The sequence below is a fragment of the Pseudorca crassidens genome, chromosome 12 (assembly GCF_039906515.1).
Source record: "Pseudorca crassidens isolate mPseCra1 chromosome 12, mPseCra1.hap1, whole genome shotgun sequence".
NCBI classification, from domain to species: domain Eukaryota; kingdom Metazoa; phylum Chordata; class Mammalia; order Artiodactyla; family Delphinidae; genus Pseudorca; species Pseudorca crassidens.
The window spans coordinates 65,672,454-65,684,585 of record NC_090307.1 but is presented as its reverse complement, the minus strand read 5'-3'; the positions used below and the strand labels follow the sequence as shown (position 1 = coordinate 65,684,585).

The window sequence follows — 12,132 nt, the reverse complement described above, 5'->3', positions numbered from 1 at the left end:
CAGCAATGAAGACCCAATGTAGCCAAAAATAAATTAATTAATTAATTTTTTAAAAAATCAGGGAGAAGGCAGTCCACACACCCAGCTCCCAACCCCTGCATGGTGTGCTCAGGAAACCTGCCCCTCCTTCACCCTAGCAGAACATGGGGGATTTACTAAAAAAGTAAAACAGGGGGTCTCTGGTATGGGGGATACCAGTTCAGCTGAAAGTCATGGTTCTTTATTTAAGGAGGGGATGGCAGACTCCCAGCTCCTCTTCCTCCACTAAGCTCCTCCTTTATTATGTTTAGGTAGTTTCCTTCTATTCCTAGCTTGTTGAGTGTTTCACCATGAAAGAATGTTTAATTTGGCCAAATGCTCTTCCTGCATCAAGAAGATCATGTGTTTTTTCCTACATTCTACTAGTGTGGTATATTACACATTTTAGTTTTTTGAACCACCCTTGCATTCCAAGAATAAATCCATTTGATCACGGTGTGTAAGCCCCTATGTCCCAACTTTCATTTGTTTTTTTTTTGTTTTTTTTGTTTTTGGCTGCGTCAGGTCTTAGCTGCGGCACGTGGGATCTTTGTTGAGGCATATGGGATCTTTCATTGCCACGCAGGCTTCTCTCCAGTTGTGGCATGCGGGTTTTCTCTCTCTAGCTGTGGCGCGCGGGCTCCAGAGTGTGTGGGCTCTGCAATTTGCGGCAGGTGGGCTCTGTTGTTGAGGCGTGCAAGCTCAGTAGTTGTGGCGCGTGGGCCTAGTTGCCCTGCAGCATGTGGGATCTTAGTTCCCCAACCAAGGATCGAATCCGCATCCCCACTGGAAGGCAGATTCTTTACCACTGGACCACCAGGGAAGTCCCCTCAACTTTCATTTCTTATTTTAGTTATTTGAGTCTTTACTCTCTTTTTTCTTTCCCGGCTTCACTCACTTTATTTTTCTCCCCATTTCAGGGCCCCCACGGCCTCTGGGCCCTTCCACAGCAGTGGCATCATTAGCCATTCGGTGTTTCTACGAAGAAGTTGAGTCTTTTCTCTTTAGTCAATCTAGCTAAAGGTTTGTCAATTTTGTTGACCTTTGGTTTTGTTGATTTTCTCCATGGTTTTTCTATTCTGTTTACCTCTGTTCTGATCTTTATTATTTTCTTCCTTCTGCTAGCACTGAGTTTAGTTTGTTCTTCTTTTTCTACTTCCTTAAGGTGTAAAGTTAGATTGTTGATTTGAGACCCTTCCTCCCTCCCTCCAGCTGACACTCTCTCTCTCTCTCTTAATATAGTGTTTACAGCTACATATTTCCTTAGTACCATTTTTGCTGCAGCCCCTAAGTTTTGGTTTGTTGTTTTCTTTTAAATAAATTTATTTGTTTATTTATTTATTGGCAGGCGGATTCTTAACCACTGTGCCACCAGGGAAGTCTATGGTTTGTTCTTTTCATTTTCATTTATCTCAAGATATTTTCTAATTTCCTGTGTGATTTCTTCTTGACTCACGACTGTTTAAGAGTATACTGTTGAATTTTCATGTATTTGTGAATGTTTCAGTTTTCCTTCTACTGTTAATACCTATTATGGTTTCATTCCACTGTGATTTATATGATTTCAATCTTTTAAATTTGTTCAGACTTATTTTGTGGCCTAACATATGGTCTAGCCTAGAGAATGTTAAATGTACATTTGAGTAAAAAGATGTGCATTCTGTTGGTTGTTGTTGGGTGATCCTGCAAGTCCCCAAGGCTCTGTTCACCTTTCTTTGCTCTTTCTGTTCCAAACACTCAGTAATTTCAAATGTTCAGTTTGCAAGCTCACCTAGTCTTTCTTCTGCCTGTTGGAGCCTGCTTCTAGTGAAGTTTTCAATTCAGTTTAGTTTTTTGTCCATATTTTCCTTCACCTCTTTGAGCACACTTAAGATGGTAGCTTTAAAGCCTTTCTTTAGTATGTCTGAGGCCCACTGTTTCTTGAGGGATCGTATCTGCCACATAATTTTCTTCCTTCAAATGGGCTGTGTTCTCCTGCTTCTTTGTATGTCTGTTATTTTGTTGTTGAAAATTAGGCATTTGAATAAATCCTCTCCCAATCTTTGCAGACTGGCTCTGTATTGGGGAAGACCTTCATTAATTAGCAGGGTTTATTCTAAGCCTTGAGAACAGCTCAGGGTGAAGGCTTAACGTCTTCTTAGGCCTTTTCTACACTTGCATTGTGTCTGGTCCTGTGTGTGAACTTCTTTTGATTCTTAAGTATATATGCCTGCTTTTTTTTTTTTTTTTTTTTTTTTTTGCGGTACGCGGGCCTCTCACTGTTGTGGCCTCTCCCGCTGCGGAGCACAGGCTCCGGACGCGCAGGCTCAGCGGCCATGGCTCACGGGCCCAGCCGCTCCGCGGCACGTGGGATCCTCCCAGACCGGGGCACGAACCCGTGTCCCCTGCAACGGCAGGCGGACTCTCAACCACTGCGCCACCAGGGAAGCCCCCTATATGCCTGCTTTAAAATGTCTTAATTTCCCAGAGCCAGTCACCTGCTTCTCAGGGTCTTGGACGTACTATTGTATTCCTCCACCCACAGTCCCTTACCCCAGGCACCTGCAGGTCTGTACCCAGTTTTTGTGAGCATTGCTTGACACTTTCTGCAGTTTTTTGCTGGCTGAGATCCAAACTATGTAATTTTTCCCTATCTGAGTTCCAAGTCAGAAAAAACAGACATCAGTCCCTCAGGCAGCCCCCAGACAGGTCAGAATGTTGCAAATAAGGTCACTCTGCTCCCTCTGGTTGGAGGCAAGGAATTTGGAATTGGGTTGTTGCTTCTTTTAGACTGTGCTGTGCCACTGGGGGAGGAAGTGGGCCAAGGGTGAGTAAAAATGCCATGATATTTCCTACCACTTGAATGTGGCTTTTTCCTGATTGGGTGTTCCCATGGTTGCTATAGACTTTGACCGTTTTCCAGAGCTTCCATGAAGTTATTTTACCCATCTTCTAGTTGCTTTTTGAATGTATGCATGGCAGAACGGGCGTCTGAAGTTTCTGAGACAGCCATTTTGCTGACATCAGAATATATTGCTATGCCATGCAGCGCAGCCACAAAAAAAACAAGAAGAATATATTGCTAAAGTTTTCTTTTACTCCCTGAATTAATAAAATAAGAGCTAACATATAGTGAGTGATTGCTGAGTGCTGTGTTCTGCTCTAAGCACACCTTGTGTACATCAATCCTCTAGCAACCCTAAGGTAGGCACTATTATCCCCCGTCTCACAGGTGAGGACAATGAAGTTCAAAAAGCATCTTGCCCACAGGACTACAGCCGGAGGAGGCGGAGGCGGGGAACCAGCCCAGGCAGCTTGGTTCTGAGCCCCCACATCTAACTGCTATTTTACACACAGCAGAGTTAGCTACCTCAGCCACTCTGTGCTGGTCCTTTTGGTCTAGGATGCTCTATCCAGAGTCCAGGGAGCATCCCGTGGCTGTTTTCTTCCAGAGTCTAGAGAGCACTGGGTGTCTTTCATGTTTAAGAGGAAGGCGGTCCAGCTTGCCAGAGGCTCTGTAGGTACTCGTGGGCCAGGTGCTGGTAGGGTTCAGGTGAGTTCAAGGTGAGAACCCTCCAGCTTGTTGATACCGCTTCTACCTCATCCATGATGCACCAATTTCTCCAGAAAAGACTCCGGCAACCCCCTGCCTGAAGAAACAGACCATTTGGGGAGCAGGGCAGAAGATATGGTCAAGGGTCTCATCTGTCCCCATAGAGAATTTCTCTTAATTCCTCTGTTTACCACCTCCATGGCTCCCCTCTGCTGGGCCTGGTACCTCCTATTCTGCAGACTGTAAGTCCAAGTGCTATCTAACAGAAATATAATGCAAGCCACATTTCAAAAGAGATGAAATTAATTTTAATAATTGTATTTAACCCAATATATTCAAAGTACTATAATTTCAACATGTAATAAATATTAAAAAGTATTAATGAGGTGTTTTACTTTTTTGTACTAACTCTTTGATATTCAGTGTATACTTTACAGTTGTGGTGCATCTTAGTTGGAAACGGCCACATTTCAGGCACTCAGAAGCCACACGTGACTCGTGGCTACCATACTGGACGGCCAAAGTCTGGAAAATAAGCTTCATGTCTGCCATGGAAGAGTCATCTAGCTCCGTGGAGAAAGTGAGGAAGTGAGGAAGCCCAGCCACCCCCAGCCAGATGCCCACCAGCCTGGGCATTTAGGGCCTGCTGGGCAAACTGGCTCATTTCCTGGTGTTCTCTCCCCCAAGCAGGCCCGCGGCTGCATTTTCTCTGCCACATCAGTTTTCACTTTCCTTCCATTGGCTTCTCTTAAAAAACAAACAAGGCTGTCTAATATCTGAAACATTCCAAAGAGTACATGCAGCACTTATGTAATTGTAAAGCCTAGTAATAAAGTACGTCATGAACCCCCAGCCCCCACTAAGTAGGTCATCTGCTACAGGGCTGCACCCCGACGTCTGCTTCTCCCAGGCTGACACCTCTGTCTTCCCACCAGCGAGGAACCGGAAGCCCGGGTTTTGTGTATCTGGGCTGTTCAGCCTTTCTTCCTCTTGGTTTACCACACACAGATGTATCTGAAAATGAGATGGTGCTCAGTTATGCTTGTCTTTACTGTACTGTGTGTACTTTGGGGCAACTTGCCCTGTCACCTACATCCTGCTTTAAGGGTTTCCGTGTTGGGCTTCCCTGGTGGCGCAGTGGTTGAGAGTCCGCCTGCCAATGCAGGGGACACAGGTTCGTGCCCTGGTCCGGGAAGATCCCACATGCCGCGGAGCGGCTGGGCCCGTGAGCCATGGCCGTTGAGCCTGCGCGTCCGGAGTCTGTGCCCCGCAACGGGAGAGGCCACAACAGTGAGAGGCCCACATACTGCAAAAAAAAAAAAAAAAGTTTCCATGTTGCTACAGGAACCTAACAGGCACCTGCTGTCGCTGGGTCAAATACTCCGCTATGTGAACACACATTTGGGTTGTTTCCAAGCTGTACATTAGTATGAACAGCACTGCAAAAATTTCTCCAGAGCTTCCCCCAAATGGCAATCCTGGATCACAGAATATGAGGATGTTCAGCTTTGCAGGTTAATGCCTGTTTTCCAAAGTGGGTGTGTCAGTGCACCCCTCTCACCAGCAGCCCAAAGACCTCCAACACCCGGGTTTGTCAGACGTCCTCAGTTTCGCCAATCTAAGTATCTGCAAAGTGGGAGCTCACTGTCGCCTCTGAATACTAATGAGGTAGGACATCTCTTTATGTGTTGAGCCACCATTCTTGTTCGTTTTTCTTATTCGTTGACATGCCTGACCGTCTTTTGTCCATCCGCAGGAGTCCTCTACACACGCTGGATTATAATCCTTTATAGGCTTCCCACTCTGTACTTGTCTGTTCACATTCTTTATTGGGGCTTTTTGATAAAGGGGAGACCTTAATTTTAATCTGGTAAGACTGGTCGTTTCTATTTAAGAGTTAACATTTTTTTGTGACTTAAAAAAAACTTCCCTACCAAGGTCATAAAGGTATTCTCCTCTACGGTCTTCCAGGAGTTTTTCTTCAATTAACCTGAAACCAACACTGTTCATCAGGGATCTGATGGCATTCCTTTCGGACTCCATCCTTTGTCTAGTGACGGGTAATCCACTTCTGTCTCAAATCAAGTTTCTCTGGTCCATTTCTGGCAGCTCTTCTGTCTCACCAGCCAATCCCTGAGCCAACTGTGAAGGAAGCCTCAGCACTGGCAAGGCTGGTGTGTGCTTCTTTCTCTTCTTCAAAGTGGACAAATGATATCAGGACTTTATCCTTCCACGGGTTTTAGAACTGACTTGTCATATTTCCCAGAACACTGAATCCACAGATCAATATAAGAAGAACAGGCAGCTTTACCACACTGAGACTTCCTTGCTAAGAACACCCTGTCTCTTCTTATTCAAGTCTTCTTTAATGTCTCTTAATAAAGCTGTGAATTCTTCTCCAGTAAAACTTTTACATTCCCGTTTGTATCAGACATGGTTCACTCAGGAGAGCAGGGACCACATAGGTATTTCCAACACAAAGGGAATTTGTGCTTTCAAACAACTGACAAGGCTGGGGGGTGCACAAAGAAAATGGGCCACCTCTAACCGTCAATGCCCCCTCTGTGCTGCAGCTGAGAGCGAGCAGGCCAGTCTGCCACCCACCGCTGAGCAGAAAATGCTGCTGGGACAACCACCACTCTGCAGCCCTGCCACGCTCCCACTGTCTGAGCCCACACACCCACACTGTGGCCAGGGGAAGAAGGGGTCCCTTACCTTCCACCTTCCAAATGTCACAGGAATGCATCTCAGGGGCTAAACAACACCAGAAGCCTCTGGCAGGGGGTCTGGGTAAGACAGCTCCAGCCCCTGAAAGGCAGGGACTGTCCTGAAGGCCCAGACTGCATCAGGCACACCATTTGCTTTCTACCTCCCCAAAATACTGCTGAAATTACTGATCTACTGTGTCATCTTTTCCCATTTTCTTGGTCCCTGTGGTTTTACATATTTTGTACTCTTTTGTTATAATTTTAGCAGGCTTTTAGCAGGACAATGAAATAAACTCTTGTGGTCACTCAAGAAGTCCTGCAGTCCAAGTTCAAAAGCAGCCAGACCTAGCACGGCTAGGACTTTCCATGGATTTACTTAAACTTCACCACATCAGGGAGGTCACAGCTGAGACCCTGCCTGCACCCCGCACCCACAAAGATATTCAATGACTGGGTGGGCTCCCAGACATGGGCCTGCCCTGGAGGCTCCCAGCCTGGCCGCCACTATCCCCAATGTCACCAAAAAGACAGACACCTCAACCAGAGACATGCAAGAGATAGCCAAGCCAGAACAGGATCCAGGATGACCGGGAGGGGTCGCCTCTCAACAGTCACCTTCACAGGCAGATACTGTCCAACACCTCGAGCCGACACCCAGGTCTTCAGCGGATGAGTGTGTGATGTGTGTGTGTCACAGGCACATGCACACACCCTGGACCAAGCTGAGAGCCAGGGCTGCCATGAACACGCTGCTCTTGGGGGCAACCCTAATCGAGGGGACGGGGGCAGAACTGAGCAAAGGAGCTGCAACTCAGATTTCGTGTGGCATCCACCCCTGTCTCCAGGGCCCAAGTGGGCAGGATGGCAAGAGGGCCATGGCCGGTCACCAGGGCTGCCACACAGGGGCTCGCTGTGGGCCGCGGTGCCCCCAAATGTGGCCTCTTGGGCCCCCTCATGCCCCCCATGGCCCTGGCCCTGCAACCGGCCGCACTGGGACCTGCGGCACTGGGCATGCATTTTTTAAAGAGACACAGAAAGAGAGAGGGAGGAGGGGAGGGCGGCCACCACACGCGTCCCCCGGCCTGACACTCACCTGGACAGTTGGCTTCATCACTCTCATCCTCACAGGTCACCAAGCCGTCACACTGCCAGGGGAGGGGGATGCACTGGATGGCGCCGCTGCGACAGGCAAACTGGCCTGGGTTGCACCGCAGCTCTGTGGGACCAAAGGCAAGAGGCCGTTGAGGATGCGGTGCCACCTGCACCTCTGAGCACACGGGGCAGGGCCGACACAGACACTGACCAGACAGAGGTGCCAGCATGCTAGGTGAATGCAGGGGGAGAGGCTGCCCGCACCCAGGGCCTCAGGCCACTGCCTGCATGACGTGGGGGCACGGGGCTCCCGAGGCTTCACAAGGTGCATATAGGATGGCGCAGGAAGGGAGGAACAGGGGAGCCTGCCACGAACGGAGACCACGGGGAACGGGGGGAGGAAGGTATTTTGAACTTCAGGTCGCATGCTGTATGGAGCAAAGGTGATTTAGCCAGTAAGTGACATTACAAGACCTGTGCTTTAAGGAAGTGGTTTCTGGAAGCAACTGTAATAGGGGACAGACAAAACAGTGAGTAACTCAATACCGAAGGGCCTGACTGAGGTTGGGGTCAGCCAGCTCCTGCCACCCGCCTGCGCTAGCTCTCAGGTGTGCTATCAGCAGGCATGGCCGGGGAGAGACCATCCTTGGGGTAAGAGGGAACAATAACAATAACTGAAGCTCATCAGAGCCACAAAAGCACCTGTTCTCAGGATCCACACTGGAAACAACTTCTAATTCATGGGGCACTGGGTCAAGATGCAGAAGAGTCTTGCCTGGTTAGTGGGGAAAAATTAACTCTAGGCTGAATGCTGCCCTAGTCCTGACTAACCAAGATTAAAATGAAGAGCTGAAATGACCAAACTGTTTCCAAGTCACACCCTAAAACAAAGCTCAAGAATATTTATAGGAATATGCAGAAATATGCAGAACTCAGAAAGTCAAAATTCATAGTCTGGGCTTCCCTGGTGGCACAGTGGTTGAGAGTCCACCTGCCGATGCAGGGGACACGGGTTCGTGCCCCGGTCCAGGAAGATCTCACATGCCGCGGAGCGGCTAGGCCCGTGAGCCATTGCCGCTAAGCCTGCGCGTCCGGAGCCTGTGATCCGCAACGGGAGAGGCCACAACAGTGAGAGGCCCGTATACCGCAAAAAAAAAAAAAAAAATTCATAGTCTGCCATCCAATAAAAAAATTACCAGACATGCAAACAGGAAATTATGACCAAAATGAGGAGGAAAAAAAATCCAGAAATGGCAGAAATGACAGAAAAGATAAAAACATTAAGAATTATTATAACTGTATTGTAAATGTTGAAGAAGTTAGAGGAAAGATTAAACATGTTAAGTAGAGATATGGAAGACACAAAGAAAGAAACCTACTGTGAGAGATACGAACACACTGCACAAACAACAGAAACTCTAAACAGAAAGAAAAGAAGGCTAGACAAAAATGAATTGTGGCTCTGGGACCACTTCAAGCCACCCGTACACATGTACACAGAGGGGAAACAAAAAATATTTGAAGAAACAATGGCAGAAAAATTCCCCAATTTGATGAAAACTATAAACCCACAGATCCAAGTAGCTCGATGAACCACAGACACAAGAAATAGAGAGAAAAATACTCCAGGGCACATCATAATCAAATTGCCTAAAACCAGCAATAAAGAGAAAAGTCTTAAAAGCAGATAAAAAAGACATGATGCACAGAAAAACAAAGTAAAGATGACAGCAGATTTCTCACTAGAAACAACACAAGCTGGAAGATGGTGGAACAACACTTCTCAGTTCTGAGAGGAAAGAACAGAAGACTGCCAACCTGGAGGCACTTAAAGCAAATGCACACATACTCCATTGTGGGGCTTATAACCTGAGTGGAAGTAAAATTGTGACAACAGCAGCACAAAAGCCGGGAAAGGAGAAACTGAAGCATACCGTTTAAAGGCTCTAACACTACAGGTAAAGTGGTCTGTCTCATGAATGTGATAAGTTAAAGTTGAATATCACTAAACTAACACAAGAGCTACAGCAAATAAGCCAACGAGGAAGACAAAAGGAACAAAACATACTCAACCCAAAGGAAGAATAAACAAAGGGAAAAGGAAACAACGGTTGCCACAAATAGAAAACAAACGACAAAATGGCAGACTGTAATTAAATTTGCCTGATCAATAAATATATGGGGTGATCGAAACACCCTAATTAAAAGGCAGAATTTGTTACATAGGTAAGAAAAGCACGATGAAACTACATGTGTCTAAAAGAAACCCACTTTATATAAGGACACAAATAGGTGAATATGAAACAATGGAAAAAGATATGGCATGCTCACATGGATGAAAAGAGAGGGCTTCCCTGGTGGTGCAATGGTTGGGAGTCCACCTGCTGATGCAGGGGACACGGGTTCGTGCCCCGGTCCGGGAGGATCCCACATGCCGTGGAGCGGCTGGGCCCGTGAGCCGTGGCTGCTGAGCCTGCGCTCCGGAGCCTGTGCTCCGCAATGGGAGAGGCCACAGCAGTAAGAGGCCCGCGTACCACAAAAAAAAAAAAAAAAAAAGAAAGCAGAGGTGGCTGTATATATATATATATATATTTTTTTGATTTATTTTTTGGCTGTGTTGGGTCTTTGTTGCTGCGTGGGGGCCTTCTCTAGTTGCGGTGAGCGGGGACTACTCTTCGTTGTGGTGGGCATGCTTCTCATTGCGGTGGCTTCTCTTGTTGTGGGGCACGGGCTCTAGGCGCATGGGCTTCCGTAGTTGTGGCATGCGGGCTCAGTAGTCGTGGCTTGCGGGCTCTAGAGCGCAGGCTCAGTAGTTGTGGTGCACGGGCTTAGCTGCTCCGCGGCATGTAGGATCTTCCCAGACCAGGGCTCAAACCCGTGTCCCCTGCATTGGCAGGCAGATTCTTAACCACTGCACCACCAGGGAAGTCCCAGGGGTGGCTGTATTAATACCACACAAAGGAGACTTCAGGGTAAATAATATTACGATAAATGAAGAAGGTATTTAATAGTGATAAAGGACATAATAACCTTAAATGTCTCTGCATCTATAGCAGAGCTTCAAATGAAGGAAAAACTGCTGTAACTGCTAATAGACAAATTCACAATCAACTTCAATCCCTTCTCTCAATAACTGATAGAACAAGCAGACAGAAAATCTGCAAGGATACAGACAACCTGAACAACGCTATCAACCAGCTGGACCCAACCGACATTCACAGAAATCTCTGCCCAACTACAGCAGAATACACATTCTTTTCACATGCGTACAAAACATTCACCATAATAGATAAATATATGAGCCATAAAACAAATCTCAATACATTCATAAAGGTTCAAATTTAAGTGTGTTGTTTGATCACAATGGAATTAAATTAAAAATCAACAGCAGAAAGATGTCTGGGAAATCCCCCAACTATATAGAAAACAACTGACATTCTTCTAAATAGCCTATGAGTCAAAGAGGAAATAAAAAGGGAGATTAGAAAGCATTTTAATTTAATGAAAATTTGTGAAATGCAACTAAAGCAGTTCACAGAGGCAAATGTATTGCATTAAATTTCTATATCAGGGGATTTCCCTGGTGGCACAGTGGTTAAGAATCCACCTGCCAATGCAGGGGACGCGGGTTCGAGCCCTGGTCTGGGAACATCCCACAAGCCGAGAAGCAACTAAGCCCGTGCACCACAACTACTGAAGCCCGAGCGCCTAGAGCCCATGCTCCACAACGAGAAGCCACTGCAATAAGAAGCCCATGCACCGCAACGAAGAGTAGCCCCTGCTCGCGGCAACTAGAGAAAGCCTGCGTGCAGCAACAAAGACCCAACACGGCTGTAAACAAACAAACAAATAAGTTTTTTTAAATGCTTAAAATTCCTATATCAGAAAAGAAGAAAGGTCTCAAATCAATGACCTCAGCTGCCACTTTAAGAAATCTGAACATGGCTTCTCTGGTGGCGCAGTGGCTGAGAGTCCGCCTGCCGATGCAGGGGACATGGGTTCGTGCCCCGGTCCAGGAAGATACCACATGCCGCGGAGTGGCTAGGCTCGTGAGCCATGGCTGCTGAGCCTGCGCGTCTGGAGGCTGTGCTCCGCAACGGAGAGGCCACAACTGCGAGAGGCCCGCGTACAGAAAAAAAAAAAGAGAACTTTCCTTTTCAAAAGACATTGTTAAGAGAATAAAAAGAAAAGTTGCATACTGGGAGAGAAGAACTGTAAATCACACATCTGATAAAGGATTTGTATCCAGAATATATAAAGAACTCTCATATTTCAATAAAAAGAAAACAACCCACCCAATTCTTAAAATGGGCAAAAGATTTTAATGGACAATTAACTAGGGAATTCCCTGGCGGTCCAGTAGTTAGGACTTGGTGCTCTCACTGCCAGGCTGCCAGGGCCCCAGGTTCAATCCCTAGTTGGAGACCTAAGATCCCACAAGCCTTGAGGCATGGCCAAAAATAAAAAAAAAAAAAGAATGCACAATTAACCAAAGAAGATACAGATGGCAAAAACACATAAAAAGATGCTCAACATCATTACTCATTAAGGAAATGCAAATTAAAGTCCTAATGAGATACCATTACATATTAGAATGGCTAAAATGAAAAATGACGATACCAAGAGCTGACAATATGTGAGTTAACTAGAACTCTCCTACAGTGCTAGTGGGAATGTAAAAATGGTACAACTGCTGTGGAAGACAGTTTGACAGTTTCTAAAAGCCTGAATATATACGTACTATATGACACAGTCATTCCACTCCTAGGGATTTATCCAAGA

General features: G+C 46.4%; 1 protein-coding gene across 8 annotated transcripts in view; it reads right to left on the bottom strand.

The window, feature by feature from the left end:
- Positions 1–12,132, bottom strand: part of DGCR2 (DiGeorge syndrome critical region gene 2) — a 69,941-nt gene that overhangs the window by 29,718 nt on the left and 28,091 nt on the right. For 5 of the 8 annotated variants that reach the window (XM_067699932.1, XM_067699925.1, XM_067699926.1 and 2 more), the window contains exon 2: positions 7,352–7,474. The exons of the other annotated variants lie outside the window; for them this stretch is intronic. In XM_067699932.1, the coding sequence (XP_067556033.1) occupies positions 7,352–7,474 (123 nt within the window). The remainder of the gene's footprint in view (positions 1–7,351; positions 7,475–12,132) is intronic. 8 annotated transcript variants of the gene reach the window in all.